Source organism: Larimichthys crocea, unplaced genomic scaffold, assembly GCF_000972845.2.
Source record: "Larimichthys crocea isolate SSNF unplaced genomic scaffold, L_crocea_2.0 scaffold27, whole genome shotgun sequence".
NCBI classification, from domain to species: Eukaryota; Metazoa; Chordata; class Actinopteri; family Sciaenidae; genus Larimichthys; species Larimichthys crocea.
This window is the reverse complement of record NW_020853563.1, coordinates 91,913-112,548: the sequence shown is the minus strand read 5'-3', so window position 1 is coordinate 112,548 and position 20,636 is coordinate 91,913. Positions and strand designations below refer to the sequence as shown.

Here is a 20,636-nt window from a genome sequence, read left to right as displayed (position 1 = left end):
CAATCAATTGGTCCTTAAAAGTTTTTTTCATTTTATTCTTGCAAGAGGAACAGTTCTACAAATGCACAAGACAGTCTGCAGAAAATGTTCAGGGTGGGGCAGTCCCACACTGATTCTTATACATTTCCAAGGAGTATTCGTCATTATTATGATTTACTTATCTAACTGTACCAGGTGGTTACAATGGAGTGTGTTCATCCCTATCAAACCTCACTAACAAGCTCTGCTGGACCGTGAGAACCAAGGTCAAGTTTATACATCAAACTACTTCTTCAAACAACTTGCATAAATGAGAGAAAGATTTCAAAGTGCAAGGTACTGAGTGAAAGATTATAAGGCACACAGTGTTATACTTCAAAAACTTTTTGAATATTACTGAGATCAAACATGGCTATATATGGTTATAAAAGAACACACAATCATGTAATATAAATTTTCCATAACCATTTCCCTCCTTTTGATTATAAAAAAATCACACTATAAGCAAAAAAAAAAAAAAAAAATATCTATATATTCTATATATATATAATATATATAAAAATTCAATTTCTCAACAACATCAAATGTGTTAATTCACAAGGATTCAAAACACATCATCATACTGAGAAACTGATCAACTTCATTTACAAATTGGTTTCGTCATCAAGAGGGTCGAGGTCTGAGTCTGAGTCAGTGTCAGTCAGGGCAGATTCAGTTTCAGCATTTCTCTTTTCCCACCACAGAATGGGACCTGTGAAAAGAAAGGTTAACAGTATTATTATGCTCACAGTTCCTCTGATGCCACAGAAGCCTGGATGTCTGAATGGATGCCATGGGCGTGGTCTTTCCATTTTCTGGGTTTGAAGTCAGCTTCTTCTGGCCGTGTGTGTGAATGTATGTGTGGCCTTGGCACGTCTGTATGCCTAGTCTACAGTGAGAGGTTACTAGCACATCACTGATTATTCTCCTACTGTTGCTGTGGTTGTACCCCCAGGGGGTGGAACTCTTCTGCAGTGTGTTGCGTGAATCCAAGTAGCACGTTCTGCAACCTTCACAACGGTGTGAGTGACCAGGTGGACTTGGAACGGTCCCAACCAGCGATGATGTCTCCAAGACTTTCCCCTGAAGTTCTTTACCACCACGAAATCTCCAGGCTTAATGTCATGTAGAGGACCTGAGGCCGCTGAGGGCTGTGCACTGGCAACCTGTCGTCTGATGTCACAGAAAGATTTGGTTAAGAATATGCAATACGTCCACCAGTTGGTCCTCGCAGAGAGTGGTGTCCATCTGCCGTCCAGGTGGATCTGTTCCCACTCGAGGTGGGACTGCAAACAGAATCTCAAAAGGGGACAGGTTCGCGCTTGCGCATTCTCATGTACATCAAAACAATAGGCAGTGCTTTAGGCCATGACAAACCTGTTTCCTCGCAGCATTTGCTCAATTTTGTCTTGATGGTCTGATTTTGGCGTTCAATGGCACCACCTGCTTGTGGATAGTAAGAACAGTGAGTTTTGAGGTCAAAACCTAAACACTCAGAGAGTTGTGCCATTGCTTCGTTCACGAAATGGGCACAGTTGTCTGATGAAATTTTCTCTGGAATTCCCCATCTAGGAATTATCTCTGTAAGTAGTGCTTTTGCCACAACTGATGCTGTGGCATGTTTTGACGGAAACACTTGAACCCATTTAGAAAACATATCAACCATAGTTAGACAATATTTCTTCCGTTTAGCTGGGCTGAGTTCAGTGAAATCCATCATCAGATGTTGGAATGGTCTGATTGTAGGTGGGTGTGCTGCAGTTTGTGACAGTGGTTTTGTTTTGCCCACATTGTTTTTGGCACAGATCATGCAACTTCTGCAAAAATCTGCTGCAAAGGTGGAAAAACCTTTTGTGTACCAATCAGCCTGCACACATACCTGTTTTTGAGACATGATCCAAACCATGTGAGAGTTTTGCAAAGCATGGATACAATTTCTTTGGCAGACACGTTATCATCTGGTCCGTACCACACACCCTCCTTCTGATAGCAGTTATTCTGAGTCCACAGCTTCTTCTCTGCTGGTGTAACAAAACTGCTGAGATCAGAAAGAGAAGCAACAGAATGTGACAATAGGGCGGTGGTTTCATGTTTGACCTTAACGGGAAGTCGAGCCGCTACTTTGGCAGCTGTATCTGCTCGAGCATTTCCTCTGGAAATCACATCCTCAGACGATGTATGTGCTGCACATTTACAGACAGATATCTGTTTTGGAAGCAAAATAGCCTCTAACAAAGCAGATATCTTATCATGATGCAAAATTAGTTTGCCATCAGATTTTAGAAATTTTCTGTGTTTCCACAAGGCTCCAAAATCGTGAACGACACCAAAGGCATACCTTGAGTCGGTGCTGTTTTACCTTTTGCCAATTTGCATGCTTCTGCCAAGGCCACCAGCTCTGCTGCCTGTGCTGAGTAATGAGAAGGCAGAGGAGAAGATTGTACAACACCATGATCATCAACAACAGCATAACCAGTCCGACATTGTACTGTGTCCGAGTCTCTTGAAGCAGACCCATCCACATAGAAAACTAGGTCAGGGTTGTTCAAGGGTGTGTCTGAAAGGTCAGGTCGTGGTGTACATACCTGTTGAACTTCAGTTTCACAGCTGTGTGGCTCTCCATCGGTTGGGAGAGGCAAAAGAGTAGCTGGATTTAAGACAGTGCATCTTTTGATTGTGACATGTGGCAGGTCAAGAAATGTGGTATGGTACCTGAGCCATCTTGCTGCTGAAAGATGAGATGTCTTCTGTTCTGACAAGAGAGCTGAGACTGCATGTGGAACAAGTAATGTTAATTCTGAAAAACCCACAAAATCACGTGAGGCCAGAACGGCTCGTTCTGCTGCTGCTACAGCTCTCAAACAATGAGGTAAAGCCCTAGCAACAGGATCAAGAGTGCATGAAAAATAAGCAAAAGGCTTTAACTGTGATCCATGTTTTTGTAGCAAAACACCCTCCTTTTCGTCCACACACTGGACGAATGGTTTATCATGGTTTGGAACCCCTAAAGTTGGAGCGGACTGTAGAGCTTTCTTCAAGTTGACAAAAGATGTTTCAGCCTCTGGTGTCCAGGTGATTTTGGAGGAGGCTGTGAGACCTCTAGCATGTGTGACATCTCTCAAAGGACGTTCAAGCACAGAGAAGTTAGGAATGAAATGTCTGCAATATGAACACATGCCCAAAAAAGACATAGCTTGTTTCTTTGTGAGTGGTTTAGGTGTGTTGACAATAGCAGATATGCGTTCTGGAGAGAGAGACTTGCCGTTTGGGGTTAACACATGACCCAAAAAGGTGACCTCCTGCTGTACGAACTGTAGCTTACTCAGGCTAGCTTTGTGTCCTTCCCGACACAGGTGTTGCAGGAGGGCAACAGTATCCGTCTCACACTGCTCTTTAGTGGGAGAAGCGATAAGTAGGTCATCAACATACTGTAAGAGAGCAGAGCCTTCAGAAAGAGACAATGTAGATAAGCTTCTGGACAAGGCTGCATTGTAGAGAGACGGAGAGGAAGTGAAACCTTGACACATTCTAGTGAAAGTGTAACGTTTACCATCAAACAGGAATGCAAACCAGAACTGCGAATCTTTATGAACTGGAACAGAGAAGAACGCATTAGACAAATCAACCACAGAGAAATACTGAGAGCCCTCAGGAACCTGTGAGATGATTGTGTAGGGATTTGGAACATTTGGAGCCGGTGAAGTGACTGCAGCATTAACAGCTTGCAGGTCTTGGACAAAACGCCATTCATCTGGTTGGCCTTTAGGTCTGATTTTTTTTACAGGAAAAATAGGAGTCTGTACTGGAGAGTCCTCACAGGGAACAATCACTCCTGCTTTTAGTAGGGAGTGAAAAACAGGGCGGATGCCTTCAATGGCTTCCTTCTTCAAAGGATATTGTTTCACCACAGGTCTGTAATCAGATTTTGCAGTGATCTGAACAGGTTCACAGTTTTTTATCAGACCCACATCATATTTGCTGTTTGCCCATAATTCAGGGGGAACCTGATCCAAAAGTGGGGAAATGTCACTGGGACTGCATGCAGTGAGGTGATGTGGATTGTCTTTTTCCAAAAGATACACAGAACGTAGACAATGTATCTTAGTTTGCAGTGGTCTTTTAAATGCCCCCAGAGATTGAGAATAACATGCACCATTTTCTGGCATGGGAGTCCAATCTGAGGCACGCTCGCATCGATTAACAAATGGGCCCAAATCTCTCCACTGTTTGCTAGCAGGTTTTGAAAAGGAGATGTGTGGCAGTGAATCGTGTATGTCATAAAATCTGAGTTGTTTCTCAGTCAGAGAAACGGCTGCTGCGCATTCGGTTTCTGTCCAGTACAAGTTGGTAGTCAGTAAGCTGTCATTTAAGTCGCAAAAAAATGTTTTTGCATAGTCAGTGTCTGGTCCGTCTGAGACGTGAGCAGTGCAATGCAAATGTTCAGGTGTCATTTTATCAGAGGAGGGGCTTATCACATCAGCAGCAGATTGCAAAATGGAGACAGACACAGTGAGGTCTAACCACCACTGATACACATACAAGGGTGTGGTCGGGCTGAAATGTACAAAGGCTGATGTGTTATCTGCATATCTTGAAACCCTCAATCCATCAGGTGTTGAGGTGAGGACAATGTTAAATGTGCACATCAAATCACGGCCTAACAAATTAATTGGACAAACATCAGAAATCAAAAAGGAATGTTTACTCGTCACTAATCCCTCATCCGTTTGCCACTCACAAATCATGGGAGTAGAGTATTTCTCTTTAACTGAATTTCCTGTAGCGCTAACTGACCAAGTATATCTGCCACTGAGTTTAATGTCAGTGGAATTGAGCTCAGAGGATCTGATTACGGAATTTGTGGCGCCAGAATCAACCAAAAAAGTTATTGGGGTCCCTTTTACCATGCAAACAATAGTAGGCATTTTTTTATAGGCTTCAGATGACAATAGGCTGTAAGTAGGTGTGGTTTTGAAATCCTGTTCCTTTTCTAACCTATCAACGGTCCCTAACAGCATGGAAAGCAGTGTATCAGTGCCAAGCATTTCTTCCTTGCAAACAGCTGTGTGTGGTGCATTACCTTCCTCCTTAGATGAAACCACGAATGTGTCAGGCAGTCAGTCAGAGGCAAATTTGGATGTTCCTTTTTCTTCTTTTTTTCTTTTTGGGGCAATCTCTGTGTCCTTTTTCTTTGCAGTAGAAACATTCATCCTGATCATGCGTTGCATTGTTTTCTTGTGTTTGTCCTCTTCCTCCACCTCTCCCTCGCTTGCCTCCCAGATCCCGTCCGCGTCCTCCGCGTCCCCGATTGGGTCCGCGGCCTGCATGTTGGTCAACGATACTTTGCATCATGGTTAGAGAAGCATTGTACTGGGTCAACTCACGTTTTTCGAGTTCCTTGTCCCTTTCCTCTGTTTGCCGCTCCTCGGCATGTTTGGCATGTCTACAGATCTCCTTCAGACATTGATCCTTCCAGCCAATGCAGGAACTCTGGACACTGTGGTAAACACTAGGACGGAAACCACTCAGATGATCCATATTTTTCAGATGACTTTCATACGCTGTTTCGTAATTTTCCCTGTCCATATTCTCAGGTTTGGGAATGCCACAATATTGTTCAAACACACCTATCAGTCTGTGATAATAATCTTCAGTGCTTTCTTCCTTTTTTTGGGTGCATTGTTGGATAGTTGTCATGCAGACTTTCTGTGGGAATGCACGTTCAATAGCTTTGCTGACTCCAACAACCCACCTCTCATACTCTCCCGCTGCTCTCCACTCTGATTGTTCCTGGTGATAGTCGCCATCCAGGTCAGTGGCGATTCTCTGGAACTGGTCGCTTGTGAGTCTGTTCTTCAGTAGTCGTCGTAACTCATGCGACGTGGGACTCCAGTTTTTGCAGAAAGACACCAATTCCTCACCAAACCGGTACCCACCAGATTCCAGGGAGGGAAGCTGTTTTCCCGCTTCCATCATGTCCGGGTCTGTCCATCCTCTTTGGACTCTTATGGGACCTGTTGGGCCTGGATACTCAACCATAGGCATATTGTAGTTAGGGTGCAGCAAGGATGGGTGGAATGAGTTTGTTGGCTGTGGCATTACCATAGTTGTACTGTCAGCTAGATCAGGCTGGTACTTGACTCCTGTTCGTGTGTGACTGGGTGAGAGCATTTATTCAGACATAGATGATGAGGCAGAGGGGACTGAAGCACTGTCTGCATTTTTGTGTATAATTACCTCTTTAGATCTGGTTCCTCCAGATGCAGAGCTCTCATCCTGTTCCTTGATTGTTGAAGATATCGATCCATATGACGGGGGTGGGGGACGTGGTGGTGGTGGGAAGACATACGATGCATCATCGTGGTTGTGCTGGAGGGCCATCATTTCACTTTTTGCCTCAGCATACGCAGATGGAGCAGAGGGAGAAGGTTTACATGTGTCAGTAGCAAAGCATTCTTTCCCTAACTTTGTCTCTGAACATTTAGGCATTTCTTTCCCTGCCTGTTGTCGTTCCCTATGTTCTGCTTCCTTCATCCACAGTTTCCAGCTTTCTTTGTGACCATGCATCTCATCTAAATCTTTTTTAATAATTTTGTTCTTCATTCTTACCTCATTTCTTGCAGCATCTATTTTCGCCTTTAACATCTCTAGTTTTTTTATACTAAAACTCCCTTCTTTAGGGAAACCCCACTTTTCAACCCACACATGGAAAAACGGTACCCATTGATCACCATATTTCTTTTTCATGCTTTGACAACATGGAGAATCAGGACACTCTCTCACAACCTTGGACCCAGACGACCCCATTTCCTTAGGAGTCTGCGCACGCCTTTAATCTTAGAAACGTCTCCCTAAGATGTCCAGTTTTGCCTAGGTAACTGACTGACCTATTCTGATAAGTTGTATTTTAACCTCCCGGAGATTAGTTTTGTAGTATACTAACTACCTAATACAAACACTATCAGTTAATCTCCCAGAGATTTTTAGTGTAGAATATCTTACTACACTTGTCCTAATATGTGACCAGAGTAACCTTCTTCTCCATATTCAAAGACTGATTGACTCAATCCAAAATTGATCCTTAGATTCATTAAACAATTGAAAATTTTGCTTACCCTGAATTTAGGATGTTTTCTGTTAATCTGAGTTTGTTGGACCTCAAGGTGACAGCTTCTAGGTCGACGGAGAGGGTCCTCCCGTCTCGAATGAACTGAGGTGGAGGTGAGACAAATTTGATCAGTCTCAGATGATCAGTCACCTTCTCTGGGTCCTGAGCGATCAGCCTGAGATCCTGCCGACAACGCCAAGTTTGTTGCTGAAATTTCTAGGAAGCAATTTACCGACACAAAATAAGGATCTTGAGTCAAACAATTGGTCCTTAAAGGTTTTTTTCATTTTATTCTTGCAAGAGGGGCAGTTCTGCAAATGCACAAGACAGTCTGCAGAAAATGTTCAGGGTGGGGCAGTCCCACACTGATTCTTATACATTTCTAAGGAGTATTCGTCATTATTATGATTTACTTATCTAACTGTACCAGGTGGTTACAATGGAGTGTGTTCATCCCTATCAAACCTCACTAACAAGCTCTGCTGGACCGTGAGAACCAAGGTCAAGTTTATACATCAGAAAACTACTTCTTCAAACAACTTGCATAAATGAGAGAAAGATTTCTAAGTGCAAGGTACTGAGTGAAACCAAACAAGATTATAAGGCACACAGTGTTATACTTCAAAAACTTTTTGAATATTACTGAGATCAAACATGGCTATATATGGTTATAAAAGAACACACAATCATGTAATATAAATTTTCCATTACATTATCCCTCATTTGCTATGAAGGCTTAAACGCACTAAAACACATCTGTCAGATATTAAAAAAGTGGTTAAAAAGTGTAATTATGAGCAACTGAGTGGGAAAAGCTGATCACCTTCAGCATTCTAGCTGTAATAGTTGGGGATTATGACAATGTTTGACATCTATGATATCTTTTACTTGGTATAAAAAATTTCAGAAGTATCAAGAAACGGATGGCAAAATGACTGAAATAGCTCAATTGGTAGTACAAATCCAATATTAAAGAAACCTTATGAATGACGCCTCTGAAGTCTAAACACTTCTTCCTTCCTTTCCACTGCACTATGTAACCTACTTGAACAGGTACCATCTCCCATAAGAAGTGTGCAGCTGTTTATGGCACATGTTGTCTTCAACTTGTCTCTTGCTCTGCAGACTGGATGCAACTTGTCTAATTTCAGCTGCAGGTCAAATAGTGTTACTCTACTTCAGCAGGCAATAACACACAGGATTCATCAGGACTGGCAGCAGATAGAGCTTTTATTATCTTGACAGACAATACAAAGCCTGAGTCATGATGGTAATGACTGAATTCGCTGACTCAGGCTTTCTGCAAATTATTATTACCTTTATGCAAATTTCATATGTCCTGCCTGTTTGTGTTTGTCCAGCCTATTATCATCAAACTTTCTCTGTGACATAATGGTGGACCCTCAGGCTCGACCAATGTTTTGGGGATTTTCCATTCTTAATGGTGTCTCGTCTTACACCTACTGCTCTTGGTCTATTGAGGCCAAGATGTTTTCTTTTGTTTTATTCTTCACTGGATGACATCATTAGATTCTGTTTTACAATTATACTATTTTTTAAAAACCCTTTATTACCTTTTCTTACACCATCATGTCACAGATTTCTTCAACTGTATTTTTTTAAGGTTTTATATATTTCACACTGTTATAGGTTTCACACAGTTATTATGGTACATTTTCTAAAAGTCTTGTAAGTTTCACATTGTTTCACACAGTTATATTGTAAGTTTCACACTTTAACACAGACCATACTCCCAAGTCTTACTACTACAAGTGCAGGTGCCCAACACCTCCCATCCTGGATGCTCAAACATTGTGGTCTCCCTGTTTTACAGCATTATATTGTCTTGATTATATTATATTTCACCTTAAACTGGGTTCTGCTTCCAGTGATTAACAGTTACCAATGTTCATATTACATCAACTTAAATGTTTCAGACCATGCATAGTATTCCAGTCTACATTTTTGTTATATACTTAAACCATAGCTCTAAGAAAACATTAAAAAAACAGGAAAAAATCAAAAATTGTTTGAAACAATTCGGCACTCAGTCAATTAAGCAGTACTCATGAAATTTTATACATCACACACAATAGCAGCTATATGGAGAAAATGTTTTCTGATGTCCTCTGGCTGCTCCGCCTAAACAACTCTCTGTGATTTAATTATAATGCTAACTGCTAACTTCTGCTTACAGTAACATTAGTTGCCAACACGTAGTTGACTAGTTTGGACTAAGGAGCTCAGGGGCAGTGTATTGTTCACACAACACAGGACAACATTTACAGAAGTTAAACAGCAATGAACTGGTGAACAGATCCACTAAAGTAGAAGCTTGATCAGCATGTAAATGTCCATATTATATCGTCACTGAAGAAATAAAAGACATTTTATCCATATGCCATCCACAGTAAGTTAAAGTGTCAGAACACTGACACAAACTTTTGATCCATCCTTACTTCATATCACTGGTCAGTAATGTGTCCCTGACTTTACACACAATTACTTGTCTTATCGTAAGCGAGTAGTAATAACTTAGTTTTGTGTCATACTGTGTTTAGTTACATCACCATGTTTTATCTGTAACATCTACACATTTTGCCCATCCCTGTCCATTCTCATGGCTCACCCACTTGACTGGCCTCTTCTGTCAAACTGACGTTTATGTAGATCTTTGTTTTGGAAAATGGTTTAAGGTTTACTCAAATAAAGAAAGAAAAGAAAAAACAACAACAATATTACTTGCTGCTTTTTTTTTATATTCATTCATTTTTAAAGCTGGATAGCAATAATTTATACAATGACCAATGCCCCACTGTCTGGAGCTGCATTGTAAGCACAATGATCAAAATCCATCCATCAATCCATCCATCCATCTATCCATCCATCCATCCTGCTTCCACGACTGCTTTGGCTTACAGCATAATTAAAAGCCCCTTCCTGTTGTGTGCTTTTAGGTATACTACTGTCGTTCTCTGGCCATGGCCTATATTGAATACAACTGTCTTCAGAGGTTTCATGAGCTGACTACTGATCAGGACACACCAGCTCGTCTTAGACCTGTACTATGCAAGCTGTGTAGCCTTTATGGGCTGTGGTGCCTCAGCAGCCACATGGCCACACTCTACCAGGGTATGTGCTATAATCTAAATTTCCGGCATGCACATTCCACTGTATGTTTGTAACATAGTTTTTTTTCCTTTACAGGTAATTACATGAGTGGAGGAAAACCTGCAGAGTTGGTCCAGATGACAATTGTCACACTGTGCTCCCAGGTACAGAGAATTTCTCTTTGTGTCTTTCCGTCCATCTCACTCTCTAAGACCCATGTCCCTCTGATTTACACCAATTATTTTTTGTTATATGTAGACAGACTGGAAGGCATTATAAACATTAAATCCCAGTGCTCTCATACATTTCAAGTAAAATTTATAGTCCAGTCATCCTACTGTGTGAATCACAGCGCTCTACTGACCCATGTAAATAGAGATGTGGGCTGGAGTTATTACTTAGTTTACTTGGACCTGAGTAAAACCTGAGAGATTTACAGATGATCTTATGCTTATTATAATTGGCTTCTTTGCTTACTTACTGCCTTAAAAAAGCTTATTCCATTATCTATTCTGTGTTTCTCCTACAGTTGAAGGATGATGCAGTTGCGTTAGTGGACGTTTTCGCACCTCCTGATTTCATTCTCAACTCCCCTATTGGATGTGCCAATGGACAGGTAAAGACACATAAAGTCCAATTTTTGCCAACCAGATAAGTATTTTATATTCTCTGTGAATAAGACATGGATAACACAGTTAGTATGTATGTATGTATGTATGTGTGTGTGTATATATATATATATACATATACATATACATATACATATACACACACACACACAGTGGGTACGGAAAGTATTCAGAGCCCTTTAAATTTTTCACTCTTTGTTTCATTGCAGCCATTTGCTAAAATCAAAAAAGTTCATTTTATTTCTCATTAATGTACACTCAGCACCCCGTCTTGACAGAAAAAAACAGAAATGTAGAAATTTTTGCAAATTTATTAAAAAGGAAAAACTGAAATATCACATAGTCATAAGTATTCAGAGCCTTTGCAGTGACACTCATACTTAACTCACATGCTGTCCATTTCTTCTGATCCTCCTTGAGATGGTTCTACTCCTTCATTGGAGTCCAGCTGTGTTTAATTAAACTGATTGGACTTGATTAGGAAAGGCACACACCTGTCTATATAAGACCTTACAGCTCACAGTGCATGTCAGAGCAAATGAGTCATGAGGTTGAAGGAACTGCCCCATGTTACTTGGTAATGTGCTACTTGCTAATATGCTAATTAGCATTTGCCACTAAGAATTAAATACATGATCATTGCTAACATGTTAATGTTAACATGCTAATGCTAATTAGCATTAGCCACTAAGAATAAGATACATGCTAATGCCAAAATGTTAATGTTAATTGTTAGCCATCTGCGCTAGCAATTAGCATTAGCCACTAAGAATTAAATACATGATCATTGCTAACATGTTAATGTTAACCTGCTAATGCTAATTAACATTAGCCACTAAGAATTAAATACATGTTAATGTTAACATGTTAATGTTAACATGTTAATGTTAACATGCTAATGTTAATTGCTAGTACGTCAGTGCTAGTCACTCATTTTTAGTCACTAAGAATACATGCTAATGTAAACATGCAAATGTTAACATGCTAATGTTAATTGCTAGCGCGTTGTCTGTCTAAAATGACAGACAATGACAGCAGAGCAGCTAGCGTGTTAACAATTAACATAAGCCACTACATATTAAATAAATGCCAATGCTAACATACTAATGCTAATCTGCTAGTGGTAACCTGCTAATGCTTATTAATTAGTATTAGCCACTAAGAATTAAATACATGCCAATGTTAACATGCTAATGTTAACCTGCTAATGGTAACCTGCTAATGCTTATTAATTAATATTAGCCACTAAGAATTAAATACATGCTCATTGTTAACATGTTAATGCTAACATGCTAATGTTAATTGCTAGCACATCAGTGCTAGCCACTCATTTTCAGTCACTAAGAATACATGCTAATGTTAACATGCTAATCTTAAGTGCTAGCACGTCAGTGACGCGCTAACAAGTCAGAGACAGCAGAGCAGCTAGCGAGTTAGCACTAGCTGTAAAGACATGCTAACTGCTAACATTAGCGGCCAATGCTAAAATTACTGCAAATGGTAATTGCTAAGAATTAAATACATGCTAATGCCAATGTTTTAATGGTAATTGTTAGCCGTGTGCGCTAGCAATTAACATTTGCCACTAAGAATTAAATACATGATCATTGCTAATATGTTAATGTTAACATGTTAATGTCAATTAGCATTAGCCACTAAGAATTAAATACATGCTACTTGCTAACATTCTAATGCTAACATGCGCGTCAGTGCTAGTAATTAGCATTAGCCACTAATTAAATACATGCTCATGTTAACATGCTAAAGCTAACGTGCTAATGATAATTGCTAGCGCGTTGTCTGTCTAAAATGACAGACAATGACAGCAGAGCAGCTAGCGCGTTAACAATTAGCCACTAAGAATTAAATACATGCTCATTGCTAACATGCTAATGCTAACATGCTAATGTTAATTGCTAGCACGTTAATGCTAGCCACTCATTTTCAGTCACTAAGAATACATGCTAATGCTAACATGCTAATGTTAATTGCTAGCACGTCAGAGACAGCAGAGCAGCTAGTGCATTAGTGCTAGCTGTGAAGACATGCTAACTGGTAACATTAGCAGCCAATGTTAAAATTACTGCAAATGCTAATATATTAATTAACATTAGCCACTAAAAATTAAAGACATGGTAATTGTTAACACGCTAATGTTAATTGCTAGCTGCTCCTGTGTCTGAATAAACATGTTAAAAATGACTATTTGAGGGGTGCTTTTTGAATACAGACCCCCGGCAACAGCCCACTCATCACTCTCAAAATTTCTGCGGGAATTTTCTAGTTGCAATTGATATATAGATGGAGTATGCAATTCTTTTGTTGCACTATTCATTCATCAAGTTAGGGAACATTTTAGAATGTGTAAATCATTAGATACGTCTAGTGTATTCAAAAAACAGATTTTCTTTCTTAATGACCTCAAACAATTCTTTGACATTTCTGTATTCAAATTTCTGGTTATAATCTAACATAAACTACTATGAATCACTCTCCTGTTTAGCAGTCACATATAAAGACATGGAGAGGTTTCAAGTTGTAATTTGTTTGGGTTGTTGTCTGAAATCAGGAAGAGATTTGGCATTTCTAATTTCTGGTTAGTAAAGAACCAACAGACAGCTTGTTTCGGGTTTTTGATGTCTGGTCAGACAGGAAGTGATGTTGACAACTCAGAGTATTCATATCAAAACTTTTTATGAAGAAGACATCTACCCACACTATAACCAAAGTTCATGGGTTCAAGCCTCTTTTCTTCAATGTGTAAATAGACAGTACACTGAAGCCCTAAATACCTGCACAACTACTTTTAAATTCAACCTCTAAAACCCACCCCACTGAGTTACTCTTGCTATGTCTCTCACATTTTCCATTCTAACAACATTTACAGAGTTTACAGTGATCCATTGTTTCAAAACTTTTCTTATTCTGATTTAAAACAGAGAGACTCGAGCACTTGAAAAAGTGTTTGCCCCCTTCCTTAGGTTTTTTTTTTGTTTTTTTTGTTGCATATTTGTCACACTTACATGATTCAGATCAAACTAATTTTAATATTAGACAAATATAATCTGAGGAAATACAGAATGCAGTTTTTAAATGATGATTTATTAAGGGACATAAAACTATGCAAACCTACCTGGCACTATGTGAAAAAGTAATTGCCCCATAAACCTAATAACTGGTTGTGTCACCCTGGACAACTGCAATCAAGCATTAGTGATGATTTACAATGAGTCTTTCACACCGCTGTGGAGGAATTTTGTCCCACTCTTTGCAGAATTGTTTTAATTCAGCCACATTGGAGGATTAGTTCCATGCTCCATTTTCTGCATAACCCAAGTGTGCTTGAGCTTGAGGTCATGAACACAGTTCAGTCAATTACAGCAAGTCATCACATCAGATGTAACGGGATGCACACCTTCCAAAATGTTCAACTTTTGCCTCAACAGAATATTTTCAAAAAGTTTTGGGGATCATCAAGATGTTTTTTGGAAAATGTGAGATGTATTGTATTCTTCTTGGTCAGCAGTGATTTTCTCTTTGGAACTCTCCCATGGATGCCATTTTTGCCAGTCTCTTTTTATATTTACTTAGATTATCTTTTCTAATATTAAAATTTGTTTGATGATCTGAAACATTTTAGTGTGACTAATATGCAAAATAATCAGAAACCAGGAAGGGGGTAAATACTTTTTCACAGCACTGTATGGTCATATTGCCATTTACATGTTTACTATAGAAATACCTTACATGGACAATACATGATTGGACAAACAACACAAAGTTTAGATTTAAACTTTATGTGAAAGAAAAAGTATTTTCAAACTGCATAAATAAGAAAACACAAATACTGATGTATCTATAGCATTGGATATCCCTATAGGTTACTATGGCCCAGGTCAAGTCCTGGATCTCCAACCACATCTGCTGGAATTGCATTAGAAAGGTGAATTAGGAAATGGTTCCGGTATTTTACCTAAATGAAGTGTTTCTTAAGTGGGTTTTTTAAAGTGGAATTGGGATTACAAGAAACGGAAGACTGGGAATGGATCAGGACCTGTTTCTCAACATAACTTTAACATTTAAAATAAAATATGATAAAAGCTCTCTGTCTCTTTTTCACAGCTTTACAAGAATCTGTGGTCAGCAGTGTTGCAGGGCAGCCAGGTACTGGAGCGGCCATCTTGGTGGAAAGAGTTCTGCTCAGACAAGCCTGTGGTTGGATCACTCCGTCCAAAACTCTAAAACCTACAAGTTAAATTTGTGTGCCCACAAAATTTCGAACTATACAATGATATGTGCTTATTATGGTTAATGAGGTCTTTAAAATCAGTCCAACTAAAAGTTATATAATACGCTACAGCATACTAAACTATTTTGTGAATTACATGTCAGGTATCGTTTTAAGTTCCAGGGTTATTTTTTTCCCTATTTCTCTGCGTATAGAAAAATTATGTTCTTTTTTCTAATTATTCTAATGACTTAATTTTAAACTGTAAAGAAGTAATGCCCTGGTGACAAACAGCAACATAGCATGAACAAACTTCAGTACAACTCACAGTAACTTGTTTCTCTTAAATGATCTACTGATCAGACATCCATGTGGGACTGCTAACAGTTTGCATCTGTAGATGAAAATGTCAACATTGTTGCATTTGGTGGCAAAATAATGGGCTTCTTCTACAACATCTCTGCTGCAAAATTGTTGTCTGGTATTAAATTGAAAATTCATCCTAATCTACTCTGCTACTAGGGCACAGAAATTCGATCACTGACGATCACTACAACCTGTTCTATAACATGTAATCTCTGTATAACAGTAACCTATCTCCGTTCTTAATACAGAAACTTTCTAAATGAGGGAATCAATTGTATAATGTATACACCCAATAGCATTCTGAGTGCTCAATGTACAAATATGGCCTCAGTATATATATTCTAACTCTTTGGCTCCAAAGAAATGAATCATATGTAATGTGATGTAATATTTTAATGAATGTGTAAATGATCATGTCTTGATAGAATCAAATAAAAAAAATACATTTACTAATACAACTCATTTTGTAGTTGCTTCTTTTATTAAAATGTGCACAATTTTTGTTGTACTCCAGTGAATCCCTAAAGGCTCTATGTAAAGGATTATACCAGTGGTTTCAGCACAATTCATGCCAGTTGTGCTCTCATTTTTTTTTCTACCATCGAAGGATAAATTAGTTCCAATTCATTTTAATATGCTATTAAACAATGACAATAAACTTGTCCAGGCTTTAAACGTTCTCAACATCAATATGCATCATAATAAAACATGCATCCACCCTGGTTTATGACTTGCTTCAACTTAGCTTTTTAATGATGCTTGAACACTTATCAAGTTGAGTTTACAAACATCATAACTTTACAAAAAATTTTGACTTTAGACTTGACTAATTTAGCTACACAACATTATAAAACCATTCCTGTACATTATACTCTGATATGTACTGTCACTGTGCCATGTTATCATCTTGATATTAGCATTGCTAAGTACAGCCTTACAGAGCCACTAGCTCACTAGCTTATTCCTGTCCATAGGAATCAACAATAAGAAATGCTTGTGTATGTTTGCCACTGAGGCAGAGGTAACGCCACCACAATGTCACATTCATGCCCTTAATAGTTCCCTCTGTGTGGATGCTGCTACAGTATATAAATGCAAGAAATGTGCATGTACACAGACATGCAAGAAGTAAATAGACACCTTTAATTTGAATTTGAATGAAGGTGTCTATTTACTTCTTGCATGTCTGCGTAAACGTGACCTCAAGTTTTCAGGGACCACACTTGATTTCTGGCATAAAGTGTTTTTAAGTTATAATACTTATTTAATACATTGTACAAAATGTAAATTGACTCTACTTTGTAGCGCTTTTTTTGTGGCCTTTTTCAAGTTTTATTTGACAGAGACAGCTGAAGAGTGACAGGAATGTGGTTTTATTTGACAGAGACAGCTGAAGAGTGACAGGAATGTGGGGAGAGTGATGGGAAATGACATGCAGCAAAGGGCCACAGGTCGGATTCAAACCCTGGGCCGCTGCTCTACTGACTGAGCTAACCCATCCACCCAACACCCTATCTCATTCACACAAATTCATACACTGGTGGCATTGGCTGCCATGCAAGGTGCTCATCAGTTTAAGGAGCTAACCATTCATACACATTTACACACTCATTTGTCACGACTGGATGTAGATACTCTAAATGTCTACCATTTATATCCGCCCTCTGCTCAAAACCCAAAATGCTAAATTAAAGGTTGGTTTGTGACTAAATTGAGATGTTGCCTTGAAAAAGAGAGGAGAAAAGACAGATGTACATCTGATTTGAAGGGTTTTTTAAATTATGCTTTATGTTTTTTGCTTGTTTTAATATAAAATGATGTATTCTTATGTTGTAAAATTTTCAAATACACAAATTTACAAATATTTCATTATAACTAGATTGGAATTAAACAACGTATAAGAACTAATGCTACAGTATGTATTGCTAATATATCACTTATACTATATAATAATTAAAACATTTAATTTTGGATCATTAGTAATAGATGTTAGTTCAGCTTGGATTATTTGCCAACTGTTAAAAACCCAGTTGCATCTTAAACAGGGCCCTTAAGATGGGCTCACATTAGGGTCAAGCCTAAAGTATCTTGCAGCCAATGTGAAAGCCTGTTATCATGGTCTCATAGGCCAGCACTCATTCATTTCACTGGCATGTTTATAGCCAAAACATAATGCCAGTTTGAACCTAACCACAGAACGAGTCAGCACAACCATGTCTGCTTTCCCCATATTGAGGTCAGTCAGTATGAATCTGTTTAAACCCAAATGAATAATATGGTCTTTGATTAAAGAACATTTTCTCATGGAAACAGGGATGCTATAGGAAGACAACAGAAATAGACTTTCAGACATGTCCATATTTATCCATACATTTTCTGCCATAAACTAAAGCACGGAACTGTCCTTCTCCAAAGTCAATTCTTCCTGTTTATCCAGTTTAGCTTCCCATGGTATCCTGTGGTGTTCCTCAGCCAGTTTGTAATGTCTTCAAAGTTCCACAGCTCTTCCAGTTGTATATAGACAAAATACCTCCAAAGTGACGTTAAGGTGAAGGAACGTCTCTGTACCCCGGACATTGAACTGCTGGCTGTGGGAATGCGCCCATATTATTTACCAAGGGAGTTCACGTCCACCATTGTTGTCACTGTTTACATCCCCCCGTCAGCTGATGCAGCAGCAGCCTGTGAAGTCATCAGCTCCACCGCCGCTAAACTACTGACTGAACACTCGGATGCATTCATGGTTATTACAGGTGATTTTAATCATGCCTCACTGAACAATACTTTAAATAACTTTCACCAGTATATTGACTGCTCCACCAGAGACAATAAAACGCTGGATCTTCTCTATGCCAACGCCAGTGATGCATATGACGTCACCCTGGAAGCCAAACTCCAACAGAACAGTGTAAAGGATGTGTGGACGGGAATGAAGCACATCACAGGGATGAAGGGGAAGGACAGGCAGACATCAGGGAGCCTGGACAGAGCAAACCAGTTTAACCAGTTTTTTAACAGGTTTAGCTCACCTCCTGCCACCTCTCAGACACCCCCTGCCCCCCACACACCTACACTGTCCCAAATGGCTAGAAACATCCCCCAGCATTCTCCTGTACATCACCTCTCCATCTGCCCCCCCTCCTTCTCCTCCTCCTCCCCCTCCCCCCACTGAGGACACCAGCATCAACCACCCAACGGTGACTACAGGCCAGGTAAAGAGGCAGCTGGAAAGACTGAACCAGCGAAAGGCAGCAGGCCCTGATGGCATCACTCCTAGGATCCTGAAGACCTGTGCTAGCCAGCTGTCTCCTGTACTGAGACATCTGTTGAACCTGAGCCTGAGTCAGGAGAAAGTCCTGATGCTGTGGAAGACATCCTGCCTGGTTCCAGTCCCCAAGAAGCTGAAGCCATCCGACCCAGCGGACTACAGACCAATCGCCCTCACATCCCATGTGATAAAAGTCCTGGAGAGACTGGTCCTAGCCCAGCTGAGGCCACAGGTGAGGACGTTTCTGGACCCCCTGCAGTTTGCCTATCAGCCCCATTTAGGAGTCGATGACGCCGTCATTTACCTGCTGCAACGAGCCCATATGCATATACGCCACCGACTTTAAGTACAACTCTGAGTCATGTCACCTGCAGAAGTTCTCTGATGACTCAGCTGTTGTCGGGTGTATAGGAGATGGAGAGGAGGGGGAGTACAGGACACTGATAGACAGATTTGTAGAGTGGTCCGAACAGAACCACTTGAGGCTGAACATCGAAAAGACCAGAGAGATGGTGATCGACTTCAGGAGGAAGAAGACGCCTTCACAGCCACTAAGGATCAGAGGGGAGGTGGTGGAGGAGGTGGAGGACTACAAATACCTCGGAGTGGTGATCGACAACTGGACTGGAAATCTAACACGGAGGCTGTGTACAAGAAGGGGATGAGCAGACTCTACTTCCTGAGGAAACTGAGATCCTTCAACGTGTGCAGCAAGATGTTGGAGATCTTCTACCAGTCTGTTGTTGCCAGTGCAATCTTCTTTGCTGTTGTTTGTTGGGGCAGCAGCATCAGAGCCAGCGACACCAACAGACTTGAGAAGATCATCAAGAAGGCTGGCTCTGTTCTTGGACTGAGACTTGAGGCTCTCGAGACTGTGGTGGAGAGGAGGACGCTGAATAAACTCTTATCCATCATGGACAATGAGCAGCATCCTCTCCACCACACAGTGGACAGACAGCGGAGCAGCTTCTCCCACAGACTGCTACAGCTCCGCTGTCGAAGGGACAGATACAGGAAATCTTTCCTGCCACATGCAATCACATTGTATAATAACAGCCAAATATTCAGGTCATGATTTACAGTCACTGCACATTTCTCCTTTCAAATCAAATCAAATCAAATCAAATCAAATTAATTTTATTTGTATAGCCCAAAGTCACAAAGTACATTTGCCTCAGAGGGCTTTACAATCTACAGGGAGTGACACCCTCTGTCCTTAGACCCTCGGTTCGAGTGAGGAAAAACTTGCCCACAAAAACCCTTTAACAGGGAAAAAATGTGGAAGAAACCTCAGGGAGAGCCACAGAGGAGGGATCTCTCTCCCAGGACGGACAGACGTGCAATGGATGTCACGTGTACAGAACAAGTCAACACATACATATTGTACAATTACAATAACTGACAAAATGATAATGAATCACAATGAATGATAAAAATGATTACAGTAACAGATATGGTAGTAATAATGACAGTAATAATATATGTAGTGGACGTCGTGCAAGATCACAGCAGCAGCCACGATCCACGAGAACCTGCTGGACGACAGAGCACAGAAACTCCGGGGAAGAAGTTTAGTTAGTAACATGCATTAATGAGACATGTCCACAGATGGAGAGATGGAGAGAGATAGAGAGAGATGGAGAGAGAGAGAGAGGTAAGGGAGATGTGTGCATCTTCAACCAATACTGTGCCTGGCTAGGCATAACCCTGGGTGGGGTCCCCCGGCAGTCTAATCCTATGGCAGCATAATTAAGGGATGACCTGAGCCAGCCCTAACTATAAGCTTTATCAAAAAGAAAAGTCTTAAGTCTACTCTTAAAAGTGTTGACCGTGTCTGCCTCCTGAACCCCGAAAGTGTTTTGTTCCACAGAAGAGGAGCCTGATAGCTGAAAGCTCTGGCTCCCAATC

At 40.2% G+C, this 20,636-nt stretch overlaps 2 protein-coding genes and 1 long non-coding RNA gene across 3 annotated transcripts in view; 1 reads left to right on the top strand and 2 right to left on the bottom strand.

The window, feature by feature from the left end:
• Window positions 1-15,918, top strand: part of acox3 (acyl-CoA oxidase 3, pristanoyl) — a 54,356-nt gene extending 38,438 nt beyond the window's left edge. The window contains exons 16-19 of the mRNA XM_027275982.1: window positions 10,084-10,258; window positions 10,334-10,401; window positions 10,767-10,853; window positions 14,989-15,918. Of these exons, the coding sequence (XP_027131783.1) occupies window positions 10,084-10,258; window positions 10,334-10,401; window positions 10,767-10,853; window positions 14,989-15,108 (450 nt within the window). The 3' untranslated portion in view covers window positions 15,109-15,918. The remainder of the gene's footprint in view (window positions 1-10,083; window positions 10,259-10,333; window positions 10,402-10,766; window positions 10,854-14,988) is intronic.
• Window positions 1,068-10,077, bottom strand: LOC109137544 (uncharacterized). The gene is made up of 2 exons (XR_003461886.1): window positions 7,134-10,077; window positions 1,068-1,191 (listed from the first exon to the last, which is right to left on the bottom strand). It is a non-coding gene; the product is annotated as an uncharacterized LOC109137544 (long non-coding RNA).
• Window positions 2,395-7,140, bottom strand: LOC113744891 (uncharacterized). The gene is made up of 2 exons (XM_027275984.1): window positions 6,256-7,140; window positions 2,395-6,175 (listed from the first exon to the last, which is right to left on the bottom strand). Exons 1-2 carry the CDS (start codon window positions 6,375-6,377, stop codon window positions 5,140-5,142), a joined length of 1,158 nt encoding a protein of 385 aa, XP_027131785.1. The 5' UTR covers window positions 6,378-7,140; the 3' UTR covers window positions 2,395-5,139.
• Window positions 15,919-20,636: the final 4,718 nt, after the last annotated feature.

What these genes read in the sequence shown, in the direction of transcription:
- LOC113744891 (XM_027275984.1), bottom strand. Translation starts at nt 6,377, where the DNA reads ATGATGCATCGTATGTCTTCCCACCACCACCACGTCCCCCACCCCCGT. An exon ending in GAGGAACCAGATCTAAAGAG is followed by an intron (nt 6,176 to 6,255) that starts GTAATTATACAC and finishes GCTCTCACCCAG; the next exon opens with TCACACACGAACAGGAGTCA.